General features: G+C 46.6%; 1 protein-coding gene across 3 annotated transcripts in view; it reads left to right on the top strand.

Moving 5' to 3' along the window:
- WBP1L (WW domain binding protein 1 like) overlaps window positions 1–20,149 on the top strand; it is a 78,143-nt gene that overhangs the window by 41,201 nt on the left and 16,793 nt on the right. For 2 of the 3 annotated variants that reach the window (XM_021943628.2, XM_021943629.2), the window contains exon 2: window positions 17,958–18,060. In XM_021943628.2, coding sequence (XP_021799320.1) covers window positions 17,958–18,060 — 103 coding nt within the window. Of the gene's footprint in view, window positions 1–17,957; window positions 18,061–18,131; window positions 18,150–20,149 lie in introns of those variants that run through there. The other variant, XM_031652108.1, reaches the window with a different exon arrangement.

Below are 20,149 nucleotides of genomic sequence, written 5' to 3'. Positions count from 1 at the left end.
AGGGAACAAGACTAGCTAAAACACAGTTCTGCACAAAATATTGTGGGCAGTTTGGCTAAAACAGGGGTTCTAAACTAGGGACAGTTTTGCCCTTCCCCCGTAGAGGACATTTGGCAGTGTTCGGACATTGTTAGCTGTCACAGTGAGAGGAGTGGGAAGTTGCTACTGGCATACCTAGTTAACAGAGGCGAGGGATGTTGCTAAACATCCTACAATGTACAGTTCAGTCTTGTACAACAAATAATTACCTGATTCCAAATGTCGGTAGAGCTAAGGTGGAGAAACCTTGGGGTAGAAATCAGACTCATAGTAGTCCATTTTGCTTGGGAAACAGGAGTCACAGGGCTGAGGGAAGAAGTACCATATTGTTTTAATAAAGGGGAAATGGGTAGACCTTTCCTGCTGCTTTCTAAGCAATGTGTGTTCATTATCTGCCCAGAAATTTAGAATTTTGACATTGGTTGTCCCACTAATCACCAGGTACTCTGTCTTATCAATGACAGGTACAGAGTCATTTTTTGTGGGCCAGTAGATATGACCAAGCCCATCTGAAATATGGATATGACCAAGCCCATGTGAAAAGTCGGATGGAACTGACGTTTCATCTCTTACTCAAATAACCTGGATTACCACCCCCGAGGAGGACAGGATCTCAGTAGTACCCAAATGACTTTATACATACAACTTAAGGAACAATTAGGCATAGTTATTTTAGTAGTAGCCCATATTTGAAGCCAGGTACCTGTTGCTGTGGGTATAAGAAATTAGCTGGGGCCGGGCGCGGTGGCTCAAGCCTGTAATCCCAGCACTTTGGGAGGCCGAGACGGGCGGATCACGAGGTCAGGAGATCGAGACCATCCTGGCTAACACAGTGAAACCCCGTCTCTACTAAAAATACAAAAACTTAGCCGGGCGAGGTGGCGGGCGCCTGTAGTCCCAGCTACTCAGGAGGCTGAGGCAGGAGAATGGCGTAAACCCGGGAGGCGGAGCTTGCAGTGAGCTGAGATCCGGCCACTGCACTCCAGCCTGGGTGACAGAGCAAGACTCCGTCTCAAAAAAAAAAAAAAAAAAAAAAAAAAAAAGAAATTAGCTGGATATGGTGCTGTGCACCTAAGGTCCCAGCTACTTGGGAGGCTGAGGCGGAATGTTTATTGTAATCTATCATTAGTAACATACTGACGTCCACCCGGTCCCCGTTTTCTAAATCACCGAAGTCTATTTTAATCTTCAAGTCCAAGCTCTTAGAGTTCTAAAAGTTCTTGTTTCTTTAAAGTTTTTCTGTCTTTTGGAGACACAGCCTCTGGATTCTGAAGATCCTTTTATCCTGTGCCTGTTTGCAGTGAGACCCTTGTAAATGTGACTCCTTGTCAGAGTTAGAAGTAAACAGTTCCCTTGAGCAGTGCTGAACTTTTTGCTGGCAATACATCTCTGGTGCTGGTCCCAAGACAGACAACCACACAAGGCAAGTCCCATTACGATCTTTGCTCCCAGCAGGGTCTGCTGCAGTGAGGTGGAACTGCTGAGGGAAAAAAAAAGGGTGTTAAATTTAGAATTATGCTTATAATGAGGAATGAGATGTGGCATATGCCTTTCTCAAATGAAACTGGCAAATCTCTTCTTAAGCACATCAGCAACAAATTAACTTGTACCTTCAATATTTCAGATCCTTTTGAAAACTATACTTCTTTCTTCTTTCGAGGCGAGGAAGTGGATGTTCTATTTGACTAAGAGCTATTTTCAAGATACAGTAAAGACTGTTGAGCTGGAGCCCAGTTACAGAAAGGATAAGGAATCAAAATCAGAAGATCAGGGTTTTGACAGTCCCGATTCTGTCATATTCAATCTTAGGTCTAAGTGTCATTCATTTCTTTATAAGATAGGGGGGCAGTAGCACCTCTTCAGAGACCCTTGCAGTTCTTTTTTTTTTTTTTCTTTTGAGACAGAGTCTCACTGTGTCACCCAGGCTGGAGCACAGTGGCATGATCATAACTTACCGCAGCCTCCACTTCCCAGGCTCAAGTGATCATCCCACCTCAGCCTCCCCAGTAGCTGGGACCTTAAGTGCATGGCACCACACTCAGCTAATTTCTTATATTTTGAAGAGACAATCTTGCCATGTTGCCTAGGCTGGTCTGGCAACTCCTGGGCTCAAGCAGTCCTCCTACCTCTACCTCCCAAAGTGCTGGGATTACAGGCATGAGCCACTGCACCTAGCCCCATGCATTTCTTTTGTTTGTTTGTTTGTTTGAGACAGAGTGTTGCTCTGTCGCCCAAGCTGTAGTGCAGTGGCACGATCTCAGCTCACTATAACCTCCACCTCCCGGGTTCAAGCAATTCTTCTGCCTCAGCCTCCTGAGTAGCTGGGATTACAGGTGCCCGCCACCACCTGGCTAATTTTTATATTTTCAGTAGAGACAGGGTTTCACAATGTTGGTCAGGCTGGTTTCGAACTCCTGACCTTGTGATCCACCTGCCTCAGCCTCCGAAAGTGCTGAGATTACAGCCATGAGCCACCACACCTGGCCCCCTTGCAGTTCTCTAAGTTGTTCAGGGGAACTGTTTACTTCTACCTTGGACAAAGGGTCACATTAAAAAGGGTCTCACTGCAGAGTGTCTTGCAGGCAACTGGCTGGCAGGCTCAAATGAGAGGCTGACTTTTAAAAGATATTTGAAGAGCTCAAGAGGGCAGGGTGCGGTGGCTCACACGTGTAATCCCAGCACTTTGGGGGGCCAAGGTGGGTAGATCACCTGTGGTCAGGAGTTTGAGATCAGCCTGGCCAACATGGCGAAACCCTGCCTCTACCAAAAACACAAAAATTAGCTGGGCATGGTGGCATGCGCCTGTAGTCTCAGCTACTCAGGAGGCTGAGGCATGATAATTGCTTGAACCCAGGAGGTGGAGGTTGCAGTGAGCTGAGACCACACCACTGTACTCCAGCCTACAGTGGGAGTCAGAGTGAGACTGTCTCAAAAAAAAAAAAAAGTTCGAGAGCTCTATGTAAATGTATATTAATTTTTTTTTTTTTTTTTTGAGACGGAGTCTCGCTCTGTCGCCCAGGCTGGAGTGCAGTGGCCAGATCTCAGCTCACTGCAAGCTCCACCTCCCGGGTTCACACCATTCTGCTGCCTCAGCCTCCCGAGTAGCTGCGACTACAGGCGCCCACCACCTCGCCTGGCTAGTTTTTTGTATTTTTTAGTAGAGACGGGGTTTCACCGTGTTAGCCAGGATGGTCTCGATCTCCTGACCGCGTGATCCACCCATCTCAGCCTCCCAAAGTGCTGGGATTACAGGCTTGAGCCACCGCGCCCGGCCTGTGTATTTTAATTATATACACGTATTTACATGTTTGTGCATCTTCCCTGCTTGAAATGATTACCCCGAGGCTTTGCCACATTACAGATCATTAAATAAAGAACACATTCTATTGATTAGATTGTACTTATGAAGGAACAAGATGAACTTGAATATGTCAGGAAGCTTTGTAGCAACAAGAATTGAAATAAACTTAAAAAAGTTTGTTAGGTTTGTTAGGTTTTTTAAACCTAACAGCTTAGTTATTACAAAGTACCCTCCAAGGCAAATTTCATATCTTATCTGTCATTTTTGTGCCTGTCAGCATCTAGCATGAAAGTTTAGGGTAACCCTAAGCATTAAATTCCTTCCACTAAATTTTGGGTTTTAGGTCCTGGACATTTTTCCCAGCTGTATGATCACTCTGAACCTGTTTCCTATAAAAAGGTAATGTAGGTAAAAACACCTAGGTCAGTGGTTGATATACACAGTCACTGGGCAGAACTGGTTGTCTTCCCCATGCTGTTGTGGTAGGAGATTTTTCTAGATTATCCACAGGTGTTCCCATCATGCAGTGGAGAAGGGCCCCTCTTCTTTATCCAGGTTCCTATTTGACATGTATTTAATTAAGATGCTGCTTGAGCCATAGTGTAGAGAATTCAGATGTCTGCTGCTTGTATTTAGGTGTCTTTAGCCTGCCTTAACTTCAAGGTTACTACTAAACTTTAGAGCAGGAAGTGACAGTCAGGTGCCCGCAGGGGCCAGCCAGTGGCGTGACTGAGTCAAGCAAATGGGATTATTGGGCAGTAGGGATGGGGCAGGGGATGGGACTGCGTAGACTGGAGAAGCTGGAGCCCACATACATCTCTGCCCAGCCTCTTACGGCCCTTTGTGAATGTGGTTCTTGATTTTTCTAAAGAAACTGGAAATCCGGATTTTTGTATGAATTTCTCTCATTTTAAAATGTTGACCGTCAGTTCCACTTTTTGTTTTTTTTTCTGAGACATGGTCTCACTCTGTTGCCCAGGCTGGAGTGCAGTTAACAGCTCACTGCAACCTTGAATTCCTGGGCTCAAGTGATCCTCCTGCTTCAACCTCCCAAGTAGCTAAGACTACAGGTGCCTGCCATCATACCTGGCTAGTATTTTTCATTTTTAATAGAGACGAGGTCATGCTTTGTTGCCCAGGCTGGTCTCAAACTCCTGGGCTTAAGCAGTCCTCCCACTTCAGCCTCCAAAAGTGCTGGGATTATAGGCCTGACCCACTGCACCCAGCCCACTTTTTTGTTGTTGTTGTTGGGGACAGAGTCTCACTCTGTTGCCTAGGCTGGAGTGCAATGGCACGATCTCAGGTCACTGCAACCTCCGCCTCCAGGTTCAAGTGATTCTTCCGCCTCAGCCTCCCAAGTAGCTGGTATTACAGGCACCTGCCATCATGCCCGGCTAATTTTTGTATTTTTGTAGAGATGGGGTTTCACCATGGTGGCCAGGCTGATCTTGAACTCCTGACCTCAGGTAATCTGCCTGCCACGGCCTCCCAAAGTGCTGGGATTACGGGCGTGAGCCACTGTACCAGGCCCCAGCCCACTTTTTTTTTTTTTTTTTTTTTTTTTGAGACAGAGTTTCGATCTTGTTGCCCACCCCTGCTGGAGTGCAATGGCGTGATCTCGGCTCACTGCAACCTCCGCCTCCAGGGTTTAAGCGATTCTCCTGCCTCAGCCTCCCGAGTAGCTGGGACTACAGGCATTCGCCACCACACCTGGCTAATTTTGTATTTTTGGTAAAGACACGGTTTCTCCATGTTGGTCATGCTGGTCTCGAGCTCCCGATTTCAGGTGATCCACCTGGCTTAGCCTCCCAAAGTGCTGGGATTATAGGCGTGAGCCACCACGCCCAGCTGACCCAGCCCACTTTTTAAAAGTTGAAAAACAACGGTGCCATGTAGGCATAAAACTCATTAGTGGGCCCACTGGGGCTTCAGGGCCACTAGTGCAATCTCCACTTTTAAGAGGGAAGAGGCAGTGATACAACTGTGGGAAGAAAAGGACCTACTTCATCGCACCAACTGTGAGTGGATGACAGTAGGCTAAACTGCCCCCCTGCTCTGCCTGAGTGCCACCTGCTACTCACCTGCGCCGCTGCATGCTACCTGCTGTTTCAGCCCTCAGCTGTCTGCACCAGCCCTTGCTAAAGAAGCCATGCTTCTCAATGGACGTACTCTAGCAGAAGAGGCCAGGGATGAGGGATTCCTGGGGACTGCTTTTCCTTCCGAGTGTCCAGGGGTGAAAGAGTGGTCCATGAACCAGGGTCCTGTTCTTCTGTAGCCTGCCAGACACCACAGGCCTGCATGCCCCGGGACATTGACAAGTAGACCTTAATAAAACCGTGGGATATGTTGCAACTTCCGATTTTTGCTCTGGGATTTTCCTACCAGGGTCAAGTAGCTTTTTCTGAATTTGTTATTCAGGTTCCTAATGCAACACAGGAAATGGATTTTAATTTTTTTTGCTAGCTGCTCTGTTTGGGGGCTGTTTAATGAGGATGTAGTTGCAGTGTAGCTTTGGCAGTAAGTACTGGTGTGGATGGGAGCGTAGCTAACATGTCAGTTCTTTTTAAAATATGTATGTATGATCTATTATATGTTTTAGTGGAATGAGGCATAGACAGTATAAATAATGTGCCTTGATTCTATGTAGGTACTCTTGTGGGTAACTGTGTTGGGACACGTTTGGGATTCTAGAAAAAGAATATGAGTCTATTTCATGTTTAGAGAGCAGGAACTGTTTATTGTATGTTCTTTTCAGATCCAGGGCAGTGGTTCTCAAGCTTGAAAATACATAAACATAACCAGGGGAGTGTGTTTTAAAAGGTGGATTTTCAGTCCCTGCCCCCAGAGGGTCTCAGTCTATCTACATTCTTGACAACTACTTCAGATGATTTGGGGCCCATGGACCACACTTTTGGGAAACACATCCCTATTTTGTTGCATTTGTTGTCTAAGCATGTTCATTGTTATTTGGGGGCAAATTCACTTATTTGTAAGATGCCCTTATTGTCCTGATTCACTGTGTTGCCCTTCCTCAGATTCTTGGCTACAGTTAGTCTTTGGGAGGCCCCAGACCAAATTGTTACAGGATGCCCTGTGGGTTGAAGTCAATGGACCCCTGTTGTCCCCACTACTATCCCTGGGACTCCCCTTTGGGGACCGTGACACTGTGGGCTCATCTTGAAGCTGCAGCCACCTCTTTTGATTCCAGGCTTTTCTCACATTGGTCACGAGCTCCAGTCTTTGGCTTTACTCTTTAGGGTACTCTATAGCTAAAGGATGGGGGACTGGGTCCTCTTGAGCCCAGGGAGCTGGAGTCCAGAGCCCTTAAGGAGTAAACCACACTATCAGATCTGAGAGATGAGGCTGAACCTTATCAGACAAGATTTACTGGGTTGGTTAGGGGAACCTGCCCATGTAGCCCAGGCTATTTGTTCTTTTGGAAAACTACTGAATTCAGCCAAACAGCATAAAAATCCATTCCTAGTGTCCCATTGCATGTAAGACAAAGTCTTGGTTAACTTCTTAGTAATAGCTTGTCCTTTATGGGGAAGGATGGAATTGAGCTCTTTTAGCCAAAGCTTATGGAATAATTATCAGGTATGGTATATACTAGAAAGGATACGAAAGTAGTACATGACAACCCTACCATCAAAGAAAGGGAGATTAGGCTGGGCACAGTGGCTCCCGCCTGAAATCCCAGCACTATTGGAGGCTGAGGCAGGAGAATCGCTTGAGCCCAGAGTTTGAGACCAGCCTGAGCAACATAGTGAGATCCTGTCTCTACAAACAATAAAAAAATTAGCTGGGTGTGGTGGCATGTGCCTGTGGTCCTAGCTACTTGGGAGGCTGAGGTGGGAGGATTACTTGAGCCTGGGAAGTTGAGGCTGCAGTGAGCTATGATCGTGCCACTGCACTGTAGCCTTGGTGACAGAGTGAGACCCTGTCTCAAGAGAGGAGAAAAAAAAAGGGAGACTAGGCTAACACACTAACACATAGGAAGCAATAGGCCAGGACTCCTGCTGCATCATCCCCCTTCATGAGCTTACTTTCTTCATCCTCAGCCCTTCGGTATTCTCCTTCCACCCAATTTGAAAACGTGTGCCCTTGAACAATTATATTTATTTCCCTCAACTCTTTAAACAGTCGGAGAAAACCAATAGTGGCCAGGTGCGGTGGCTCACGCCTGTAATCCCAGCACTTTGGGAGGCCAAGGTGGGTGGATCACCTGAGGTCAGGAGTTCGAGACCAGCCTGGCCAATATGGTGAAACCCTGTCTCTATTAATAATACAAAAAATTAACCGGGTGTGGTGGTGCACGCCTGACGTACCAGCTACTCAGAAGGCTGAGGCAGGAGAATCACTGGAACCTGGGAGGTGGAGGTTGCAGTGAGCCGAGATCTTGCCACTGCACTCCAGCCTGGGCGACAGAGCGAGACCCTGTCTCAGAAAAAAAAAACAAAAAACAAAAACAAAAAACCAATACTATTAGGGAGAATGTGATCTTAACTTTCTTTTTCTTTTTCTTTTTCTTTTTTTTTCCTTGAGACGGAGTCTCGCTCTATCGCCCAGGCTGGAGTGCAGTGGCGCGATCTCGGCTCACTGCAAGCTCTACCTCCCGGGTTCACGCCATTCTTCTGCCTCAGCCTCCTGAGTAGCTGGGACTACAGGTGCCTGCCACTACGCCCGGCTAATTTTTTTTGTATTTTTAGTAGAGACGGGGTTTCACCGTGTTGGCCAGGATGGTCTCGATCTCCTGACCTCGTGATCCGCCCGTCTCAGCCTCCCAAAGTGCTGGGATTACAGGCGTGAGCCAACGCGGCTGGCCAAAAATATTTTTATATTTATTCAAGTCTCCACCATAGCCTAAGGGAGGGACTAGCCAAAACCAACAGCGAATTTACAAACTGTGGTACTTTGGAGATTATTTTATTTTATTATTTATTTTTTACTGAGACAGAGTCTGGCTCTCTTGCTCAGGCTGGAGTGCAGTGGCACAATCTCGTTTTACCGCAGCCTCCGCCGCCTGGGTTCAAGTGATTCTTGTGCCTCAGCCTCCTGAGTAGCTGGGACTACAGGTGCACACCACCACGCCTGGCTAATTTTTAAATATTTTTAATAGAGATGGTTTTTGCCATGTTGGCCAGGCTGGTCTGAAACTCCTAACCTCAGGTGATCCGCCTGCCTCGGCCTCCCAAAGTGCTGGGATTACCGGCATGAGCCACTGCGCCCAGCCTGGAGATTATTTTAATTGTTATACAAAGCCTATGAGGTCTGACCTCAGCTGAATTCTTAGCTCTTCTTTCACACTGCTTTCCCTGAGATCACTGTAGTCAGCTACACGAGTCTTCTTTCTCTTCCTTGAGCACACCAAGTTCGTTTCTGCTCTGGTGTTTTTGCATGGATTTGATATTTCCTCTTCCTGGAACACTGTTCTCACAGGTCTGGTTAAGCTGGCTCCTTACACTGTTCTCACAGGTCTGGTTAAGCTGGCTCCTTACACTGTTCTCACAGGTCTGGTTAAGCTGGCTGTTTTTCAGCAGTCAGGGCTCGACTCAGATGTCACCTACTCAGAGTGGCCTTTCCTGACCACCCTATCTAAAACTCTTTGTCTCATTATCCTGTTTTATTATCCTCATGGAGCTTATTACTGCTAGTGAAATTCTAATTTTGCTTGTTAATTGTCAGTCTTCCCAACTGGAACATATTTAAAAATCTTTTTGCCTTTGTTATTCTGCAGTTTCATACAATGTACCTAGGTGTGGGCTTCTTATCTGGAAATTTTGTATCTTTTTTTTTTTTTTTCTGAAACAGGGTCTCGCTCTGTTGCCCAGGCTGGAGTGCAGTGGCATGATCTCGGCTCACTGCAACCTCCGCCTTCCAGGTTCAAGCGATTTTCCTGCCTCAGCCTCCCAAGTAGCTGGGACTATAGGCGCGTGCCACTACACCCAGCTAATTGTATTTTTAGTAGAGACGGAGTTTCACTGTGTTAGCCAGGATGGTCTCGATCTCCTGACCTCGTGATCTGCCTGCCTCGGCCTCCCAAAGTGCTGGAATTACAGGCATGAGCCACTGCGCCTGGCCGAAATTTTGTATCTTTAATCAGTCTTATATAGAAAATTTTTGGTTATCCCTTTAAATATTTCCTCACCTCCATTCTTTTCTTCCCAAGCTTCTTTCTCATTTTTCATTTCCATGTTTTCTCTTGTAGAAGCACTTTGATGGTTAATTTTCTCAGATCTATTCTCTAGTTTATCAATTTCCTCTTTAACTTGGTCTCCTCTCTTTGTGACCCATCTGTTGAGTTTTTTATTTCAATAACTATTTTTCTACAAGTTTTATCTGCCTGTTACTATCTCTTGTTTGGTAATGTTCTTTTCTTGTGTTTTTAATTGTTTCTTTTTGGCTTTAATCATTTGAAATATGCTTGTATCTTAGGGAGTTTTTTTTCAGGGGGTCTTATCCTGCTATTTGTTGAATTTGTCTTGTTTGTAATGGATTAGTTTTGTGTGTATATATATATGTGTGTGTGTATATATATGTTTTTTTTTGAGATGAGTCTTGCTCTGTCGCCCAGGCTGGAGTGCCGTGGCCGGATCTCAGCTCACTGCAAGCTCCGCCTCCCGGGTTCCCGCCATTCTCCTGCCTCAGCCTCCCGAGTAGCTGGGACCACAGGCGCTGCCACCTCGCCCGGCTAGTTTTTTGTATTTTTTAGTAGAGACGGGGTTTCACCGTGTTCGCCAGGATGGTCTCGATCTCCTGACCTCGTGATCCGCCCGTCTCGGCCTCCCAAAGTGCTGGGATTACAGGCTTGAGCCACCGCGCCCGGCCAATTTATTTTATTTTTATTAATTTTTTTTTGAGACAGTCTCTCATTGTCACCCAGGCTGGAGTGCAATGGCACAATCTCGGCTCACTGCAACCTCTGCCTCCCGGGTTCAAGCAATTCTCCTGCCTCAGCCTCCGGAGTAGCTGGGATTACAGGCGCCCGCCACCATGCCTGGCTAATTTTTTTGTATTTTTATTAGAGACAGGGTTTCATTATGTTGGCCAGGCTGGTCTCGAACTCCTGACCTTATGATCTGCCCGCCTCAACCACCCAAAGTGCTGGGATTACAGGCATGAGCCACCGCGCCCGGCCAACAGAACTTTATTTGTAGGAATCCTTTGTGCCGTGGCTAAGGGTAGATCTCTTCAGAGTTCTGTATTTCCGCCAGATGTTGCAGGGTTATTGCCAGCCTGGAACGACTTTTTGTGTTAAATTTTTGGCTTGGGGATCTTCAGACCATGTAGTAGTACAATTCAAATCTGAAATAATCTGTGATCACACATTATTAGAGGAGATGCTGTTTTCCTCCCACTTTAGGGCTTTTTATTGTCACTATGTGCCAGTGGGCTAATGTTTTTTCTAATCTGTTCTCCCCCTCTGAGGGCCCCAGCTTTGTATTGGTTCTCAGTTCCAATTGCCTGTTTTAGGTGGGCCCAAGATCAACAAACTACCCCACTTTCTAGGTCAACTGGAAAGGCCTGATCTCATTTACTACTGTGGTCTCTAGTTCCCGCTATCATTTTTGGTCCCGGGTGATCCTCCTTGCTTTCTTGCGAGTTCAGCTTTATAATTAGAAGGGATTGTTGTATAGCCAGGGTTTTATAGCAGAAGAATTTTTAGTTACCTACCCAGCTATATTGCCAGAAGCAGAAGCTGTCCTCTCCCACCCCCCGAATATCTTGTTCATTGCTATAGCTGTAGCATCCCGCATAGTGCCTGGCACATGGTTGGGGGAAGGGGGTCAATACGTATGTGTTGAATGATTTGGAGAACTGAACATTTCCATTAGGAATTAGTTCTTGGCCAGGCATGGTGGCTCACACCTGTAATCCCAGCACTTTGGGAGGCTGAGGTGGGAGGATCCCTTGAGCCCAGGAGTTCAAGACCAGCCTGGGCAACGTAAGGAGACCGTCTCTATTTAAACAAACAAACAAAAAAAGATTTAGTTCTTCCTGCAGGGAAAGCCAGAGGTGATGCTCCAAATTAATTCATATCCAGCAGCCAAGATATTTGGTGTCCTGTGCTTTAGCGTCCCAGGAAGGACTTCAATTTTCTTATTTTTCACTCTTAAACTTTAAAATGTTTTCCTAAGGACATGACGCTGTTGCCATTAAGCCAGTTGCTAGCAGAGTTTTCCAGACCCATAAAGTGGCAGATTAAAACCATGCCTGGGGAAACATTACTGCCCAGTGTGTCTTTTTATGCTGGCACTTAGAAAGTTTTTACGCTGATTAAATTGACCTTTACAGTGGCTCAGCTAAGAATAGCAACTGTAAGATGTGGAAACTGTTGAGGAAAATGTTGTTAGTCCCACAGTTTATACTGCCACCAAAGAGAGGACATAATTTTTTGCATATGTGCAAAAGGCATACTGTTTATCCTTTCCATCGTAAAAATGTTTTTTCCAGTTTGATGTTGGTCTTGCTTGTCTCTTCTTTGTGACTTTGTTTTCTGTTTGGTAACCATGTGTGCCTTCTCTCTCAGAGCTGGTCACTGTGGCACTGGGGCTGAAGGCACATACCTGTAACAGATGGGGCTCCTAGTAGTCACTACCAGGGTCACTCCCGAGGTGAAAGGCCTCAGCGTAAGAGCATTCATTATGCACCAAAGTTCCTTTTTGACAAGTTGTACATTTCTAGCTTTCTGGAGTTTTGTTTTAGCCGGGGAGTTTTGTGCAAATGAAAACATTGCCAGGAAGATGACATCTTTAAAATGCAAGTATGATCTTGTCACCTCCCTGTATAGAGTGGTCCACACCTACCTAACTTCCCTATCTACTTCTTCTACCATCTCCTTCTAGCTAAAGGCCTTTGCTTGTAGCATTTTCTTTGCCTGTGATGTTCTTCTCTGTCCTCTTCCTAGTTTCTTTCTTTTTTTTTCTTCTCTCTTTTTTTTTTTTGAAATGGACTTTCACTCTCGTTGCCCAGACTGCAGTGCAATGGCACTATCGCAGCTCACCGCAACCTCCGCCTCCCAGGTTCAAGTGATTCTCCTGCCTCAGGCTCCCAAGTAGCTGGGATTACAGGCATGTGGCACCACACCCGGCTAATTTTTGTATCTTTAGTAGAGACGGGGTTTCTCCATGTTGGTCAGGCTGGTCTCAAACTCCCGACCTCAGGTGATTCGCCCGCCTTGGCTTCCCAAATTTCTGGAATTACAGATGTGAGCCACTGCGCCCACTAGTTACTACTTTCTAACCATACTGTCAATCTCAGTTCAAGCTCACCTTCCTCCCAGAAGCTGTTCTGGACTTCCTTGACGAGTTCCTAGGTCTTATCTTTTACGCACTGTCACCTAATCTGTACTTTTCCTTCCTAACATTTATTGTAGTCACAATTTTATCTGCGTAATTATTTTACCATCTTTCATTAGACTGCAAGTTTTGTGAGGATGACCTAAACAATATAATAATGTGTAATGTGCTTTGAAGATGCTTGGAAGAAAAGCATAAGCTAGGTGTGGTGGCTCATGCCTGTAATCGCCGCACTTTGGGAGGCCAAGGTGGGATGATTGCTTAAGACCAGGAGTTCGAGATCAGCCTGAGCAACATAGCGAGGCCCTGCCTCTACCAAAAAAGTAAAAATAAAAAAGCCAGATGTGGTGGCACATGCCTGTAGTCCTAGCTACTCGGGAGGCTGAGGCAGGAGGATCACGTGAGCCCAGGAGTTTGAGGCCACAGTGAGCTACAGTCGTGCCACTGCACTCTAGCCTGGACAACAGAGCAAGACCTTGTCTCCAATAAATACATAAATTGTAAAAGCATAGGATAATCATAAAGCGTGCTGAGAATTTTTTATATTTGACCTTTCCGTTGCATTCTTTCCAGTTCCTTTTTCTTTTCTTCTTCATGTGTCTGGAGCAGCCCACATTGCCACAGAGAACTTGGCTGTTCTGAAACAATTCTGAGTGAAGGCAAAGTACTGTTTGGATGGTCTTTCATGCCCAGCAATAGTGGCTCACAGAATAATGTTGATAGTAGGAGCTCAGAGAAGTTAGGTAGCCCAAGGTCACACGGTTAATAGCCCTACTGTAAGAGCTGGGCTTTGAATCCAGATCCAGCTAACTTTTTTTTTTTTTTTTTTTTTGAGACAGGGTCTGACTCTGTCACCCAGGCTAATGTGCAGTGGTGTAATCATGGCTCACTGCAGCCTCAACCTTCTGGACTCAAGCAGTCCTCCCACCTCAACCTCCCAAGTAGCTGGGACTACAGGTGTGCAACATCACACCCAGCTAATTTTGTTATTTTTGGTTGAGACGGGGTTTTGCCATGTTGTCCAGGCTAGTCTCAAACTCCTAGGCTCCAATAATCTGCCCACCTTGGCCTCCCAAAGTGCTGAAATTATAGGCATGACCCACCACACCTGGCACCAGCGAATTCTTAACTACTTAGGCTTTGTGTAGATCTTGAGCCACCTGGAGGTGTTTGAGTCCTAGGTGTGCAATGATTAGGCTCCTCATATAAGGAGGGGTGGAAGAGCACAGGCAGCATTTCCACACCACTGTTCTTTGCTGTGGGTTTGCATGAGAGGAGACATAGATTTCATGATATCTTGCATTGGCTTGAGGCTGCTAGGTCAGAGTGGACAGGGGATGTGGAGGATAATAAAACCTTAAAGTTGAAGGAGACAACTTTAAGTTGTCTTTTTTTTTTTTTTTTTGAGACGGAGTCTCGCTCTGTCGCCCAGGCTAGAGTGCAGTGGCCGGATCTCAGCTCACTGCAAGCTCCACCTCCCGGGTTTACGCCATTCTCCTGCCTCAGCCTCCCAAGTAGCTGGGACTACAGGCGCCCGCCACCTCGCCTGGCTAGTTTTTTTGTATTTTTTTAGTAGAGACAGGGTTTCACCGTGTTAGCCAGGATGGTCTCGATCTCCTGACCTCGTGATCCGCCCATCTCGGCCTCCCAAAGTGCTGGGATTACAGGCGTGAGCCACCACGCCTGGCCTTAAGTTGTCTTTAAGGCGTGGTGGCTCACGCCTATAATCCCAGCAACTTGGGAGGCTGAGGCAGGAGAATCACTTGAACCCAGGAGGCGGAGGTTGCAGTGTGTCAAAATCATGCCACTGCACACCAGCCTGGGCGACAGAGACTCCATCCTTCCCCACCCCCAAAAAAAAATTTAAGGAGACATTAGCGGTGGTCTTAACCAGACCTAGGGCCATTGAGTAACTTGCCCAAAGTTCATTTCTGTGTAGTGATAGAGCTGGGGTCTACAAAAATTAGACGGATGTGGTGGCGTGCACATGTAGTCCCAGCTACTCAGGAGGCTGAGGCAGGAGGATCAGATCAGTTGAGCCTGGAGGTCGAGGCTGCAGGGAGCCGTGATCACGCCACTCTACTCCAGCCTGGGCGACAGTTAGACTCTGAGTGAAAAAAAAAAAAAAAAAAAAAAAAAGTAGGGGGGCGGGGAGAGCTGGGGCCAAACCCAAGGCTCCTGGGTTTTCCACACCACTATTGACTGACACCAGCAGGTCTCTCTGAAGGAACTCACTTTGGCACTCATACCTCACTATCTCCCGAATCCTCCTTCACTTCTTCCTTGCTAGAGATCCACCTTCTTTTGTCCCCCTGCAGCAGAAAATGACAGTTCCCATAACCAAGACCATTCCAGGCAGCTCAGGGACTCTGTATTTGGAGGAGGGAGAAGGACCACAGGGGACTAGATATATAGATGTCCACAACTTGTGATGTTTCAACTTAATGATTTTTCAACTTTATGATGGTATAAATGACATACGCAGCCAGTAGAAATCATTTGTTTTTCACTTTTAATACAGTATTAAGTAGATGACATGAGATACTCAATACTTTATTGTAAAATAATTTGTGTTAGAGGATTTTACCAAACCGTAGGCTGATGTAAGTTCTCAGCATGTTTAAGGTAAGCTAGGCTAAGCTATGCTGTTCAGTAGGTTAAGTGTGATAAATGCATTTTTGACTGACGATATTTCAATTTTTGATGGGTTTACCAGGACATAACCCCATCGTAAGCCAAGGCACTTCTGTACTGGGTTAAAAAGTTTTTGAGGAACACTGGATTCAATGATGCTTCCACTCTGCTGCTCTCCCTGGGAAAGCAGAGGCAGAACAGTGAAGCAGAGTGGGGTCTTGTTTATTCCAGGCCCCCTGCCTCGGTGCACAGAAGATCTGAGAGAAAAGCTGACTGACACCAGTAGGTCATGAGGATGCCACTTGTTTACATTTCAAATGCATTCCACTGTATGTCTCACTTAGGACCAGTTGGCAGCCCTGTGTTCCGAGCCTGGGTCGCCTCTGGTGAATTTTCCTGAGACAGAAGTGTCATTGGATTCTTTCTTGTGCCAAGTGTAGGCACCACTGCCTCTTTTAGAAACTATGTGGACACTTTGAACTGTGCTCTTTCAAGCCAGTGCCAAAAGAATGGCATTCACAGGGCCTGGTAAACTTGGGAGAAACTTTCTGATGTTTTTATGAAAGGCGTGTTTTGCTCTGAAGTCAAAGAGTGTGTGTTCTGGCCAAAGTAGCAAGCATAGATCTGTTTTTTCCACATGTACCAGGCTTCAGAGGAGAAGTTGACTAGATAGCCAGTGTATCATTTTGCTTGTGGTGGGCTGGTGGGATGGTGAAAACGGAGGGAGGAAGGAGTATATGGGACAAGATACTTAGATGGTCCACAACTTGTGATGGTTCAACTTAATGGTTTTTCAACTACGATGGTGTGAGTGGCATACACGGCCAGTAGAAATCATTCTGTTTTTCACTTTTAGTACAGGATTAAGGAGATGGTATGAGAAATCCAGCTTGATAGCCAGTGTCTCATTTTGCTTATGCTGGGTGTGGGAGGGTGGTTGTGGAGGGGAGAAGGAGCACATGGAAAGAACTCTGCGTGCAGTGTTATGAGGGCCTCATTCTCAGGGTTTGTAAATGCCACGTTTCCTTCTTTCTAAACTCTTATATCAGAATGTAAAGCTTTTGAGACCAAGAAACACCTAAAGATTTATGGTGGAAATGTGCACTAAGCCGGGGGACTGGGTTTTCAGCCCTGTGCTTTCTCTTGTCTCTCTGTGGCTTCAGGTGCCAGTCCTGTTTCTGCCCAGCCTCTAGCCCTGTAGACAGTCCCTGGAGTGCTTGGTGTATACCCTTGGCCAAGTAGACAGTGTAGTAAAGCATGGCCCAGAGAGGAGGAGCCGACCATGTGACTCCAGTTTCCACTGGCAGCTGTCCTCCGGATGTGCACTGTGGGCAGGGCCAGCCTGAGTCGCCGCAAATACTGTGGCTTTAGTTTCTTTGCTGAGCAGGGCTTTTTTCCTTCTTAACTCTGAGCTTCTTGGAGATAAGGACAATGTCTTATTCATCTTTGTATCCCTTGAACCCAACACAATGCTTGGCACAAAGACCGCGTCCAGTAAGTGACTGTGTTACTGTTTAGGATGAAGAAATGTTGAAGGCCACGTATAGCAGATGCCTTACAGGTTTCATCATCCGCATAGTGGTCCCAAGTACATTTTGGGCTAAGGTTAACGCTGGTCTGGGAGATATTTTATATCTTACATGTGAAACATTTTTTTAAATGTTTCAATCCTCATCCACCAGTGCTGTGGACAGAATTTGGCAGACTGCTAGATGGCCACTCAGCAGTGCCCTTTATGTGAGTGTCCCTAACAAGGGACAGTATGAATCCTGGATCCAGTCAGGATTCTTATTCAATAAGCAAAAATGATCTAGCAGATTGAAATTGGACTGTGTTGTCTAAGCAGTTTGGCCCTTTATTGAAAAGTGAAGAATTTCAGTTGTGGATTTTTGTTGTTGTTGCCCTCTTTAGGATCACACTGTGAATTAACCTTGGAGAGCAAGTGTTTTAAAAAGGAGAATGGGATAACTAAGCAGATGCTAATCCTAGAATACATACCGCATTAATTATTCCAGGAAGTTTCACAGAAAAGCCAGTTTTATTTAAAACATACTGCTAATTACCAGAGAATCATCACCCTCCTACTGGCTGAGGTTAGCACCAGAACATGAAATGTTTCTACTTGAACATAAAGAAAGTGAGGCAGCCCTTTCCTGTCCTGTCCGAGGAAAACTTACTCTGCCAATTGCTTTTGTGTCCTGAATCTCCTCTCCTCTTTAATAAAGCATATTTTTTTCCAAAACTCTTTTGTTGTTGTGTTTTGAGACGGAGTCTCGCTCTGTCGCCCAGGCTGGAGTGCAGTGGCACAATCTCGGCTCACTGCAATCTTTGCCTCCCCAGTTCAAGCGATTCTCCTGACTCAGCCTCCTGAGTAGCTGGGATTACAGGCATGCGTCACCATGTCTGGCTAATTTTTGTATTTTTAGTAGAAACGGGACTTCATCATGTTGGTCAGGCTGGTCTCGAACTCCTGACCTTGCGAGCTGCCTGCCTTGGCCTCCCAAAGTGCTGGCATTACAGGTGTGAGCCACCGCGCCTGGCCAAAGTTGTTTTTCGTAATGGAATAAACATTGATACAGACTGTTTTGTGGGCAGGTGAATAGACAACCAGGAGGACAGTGATGAGAAGGAAAGTGTTGAAAAGCTGTCATTTAATATGCTAACATGCTTTTTAAATTTTTTAGGATAAGGAAGCCTGTGTGGGTACCAACAATCAAAGCTACATCTGTGACACAGGACACTGCTGTGGACAGTCTCAGTGCTGCAACTACTACTATGAACTCTGGTGTAAGTCCTTGCTCGGGTGTCTCTCAGTATCCCAGCATCCCAATTACGGCCTCTGTAGCCCTTTTCGGATTCTCGTGGGGACAGTGTTGGTGAGTGGAATCTGTTTATGGGTTCCAGACGTGCTTCCTTTGTAGAGGAAGAGAGTTCTGGTGCTCTTTGGACTTTGTTAGCTGAAGACTAGAGAATATGGTTTCAGCAAGGTCTGCTGCAGAAGCTCTTGCCTGGGGTTTTCCTGGATGCCCCCTCCATTGTGTGCTGAGCCGACAACAGCTTAGGTCCATCCTTGGGCCAGCCCAGAAGCCCTGGTTTGCCTTTTTTTTTTTTTTTTGACGGAGTCTCATTGTCACCAGGCTGCAGTGCAGTGGCGTGATCTCAGCTCACTGCAACCTCTGCCTCCTGAGTTCAAGTGATTCTCCTGCCTCAGCCTCCTGAGTAGCTGGTATTACAGGTGTGTGCCACCATGCCCAGCTAATTTTTGTATTCTTAGTAGAGATGGAGTTTCACCATGTTGGCCAGGATGGTCTCAATCTGTTGACCTCGCGATCCGCCTGCCTCGGCCTCCCAAAGTGCTGGGATTAGAGGCGTGAGCCACTGCACCTGGCTGCTTGCTGTTTTTGCAGAGAGAGGTTGCAAGCCAAGCTACTGTGAATGCCAGGCCACTCTATATGGTCACTGTGCCATTTTTTTGTAAGGACCAAGGGGCTTCCAGAATTTCCCATGGAACCTCATGGAGTCCCTCTGTTTCTGAGGGTCCTTTGGAAAGAAACAGTCTTTCCCTAGGTCCCTGCCTATACAGGACCTTCTGGAGAGAGGGAGTCTTGAGGCTCAGCTCCTTTTATTTCTTACCCAGTTCTCACATGGAAGCTCCTGGAGGATTCTCCAGTGTACCTAACCTTTCACTGTCGGCTGAATGCCACGTGGAGGCCGGGCACAGTGGCTCACGCTTATAATCCCAGCACCCGGGGAGGCCAAGGCAACTTTGAGCCCAAGAGTTCAATACCAGCCTGGCCAACATGGTGAAACCCCCTCTCTACTAAAAATACAAAAATTAGCTGGGCATGGTGGCGGGCGCCTGTAGTCCCAGCTACTCAGGAGGCTGAGGCAGGAGAATCACTTGAACCCAGGAGGCAGAAGTTGTGGTGAGCCAAGGTTGCACCACTGCACTCCAGCCTGGGCAACAGAGCGAGACTCCATCTAAAAAAAAAAATTGCCATGTGGAAACCGTCCTTATCTTGCCACTGGTTTGACTGAGGCCAGAACCACTTGCTTCTTCAAGTTGCACGACAGTGGTGATGTTGTTAGGGTCTTCAGGGAGTGGTCCAGGGTTGTTTAAACTGACACTCTTTGTACTCTGACCTTCCTGGAACTCAGATGAGACAGTGTAGGATGCTGGACAAAGAATGAGAGGGTGTTGGGCGGGGGTGGTCCTTAGGACAGGGAGGCCCCAGGTGACCGACATCGCAGTAGTTCTTACAATTGTCTCTTGAGAAAGGAGACTGCAGAATGGTTTCCCCAGATGATTCTAAGCCCTCATCACTGCCTCCATTTGGAAACAGACTTTGGGTTTGTCAAACTATGCCCTTGCCCCCACCGTTCTATCTGCCCCTTTCCCCTTCCTCATCCCCCTGCCAACCCCCGTGTCAGTGATATGGCAAGAAGGCAGCCAGAAGGACTATTGTTTGGGCCAGAGAGGAAATTAGACTCTTGGCTGGAAGGTCTCTGAAATGCAGTTGTATTTGTAGCCAACAGGAGTGGTTCCTCCAAACAAGACCTCTCCCTCACCCTCGCCCTTCCCTTTTGCGAACTGAGGACGGGCTCATCTGCCTTTCTGAGGAATTCCAGGAGCAGTCCAGTGCAGGAGAGCACAGGGCTCAAGATGTCCCCACCAGACCTGCAGATATATAAGCAGCAAAGAAGGAGGGCACAGTCATTGTTGCTATTTTAGAAGGGGTGGGGCTGAGAAACTTACTAGAGGACACACAGTGCCAAGCAGGTAGACAGACTCTGTTTAAATGTTTTAAAATGCAGATAACCACAGGGTTCAAATTCTCCTTCCCACCCTTTGTTAAAACAAAAGTCGAAGCTGGGC

The sequence above is a fragment of the Papio anubis genome, chromosome 11 (genome assembly GCF_008728515.1).
Source record: "Papio anubis isolate 15944 chromosome 11, Panubis1.0, whole genome shotgun sequence".
Classification (NCBI taxonomy): Eukaryota; Metazoa; Chordata; class Mammalia; order Primates; family Cercopithecidae; genus Papio; species Papio anubis.
Note: the sequence above shows the minus strand (reverse complement) of the source record. Positions and strands in the feature narration are given on the sequence as shown.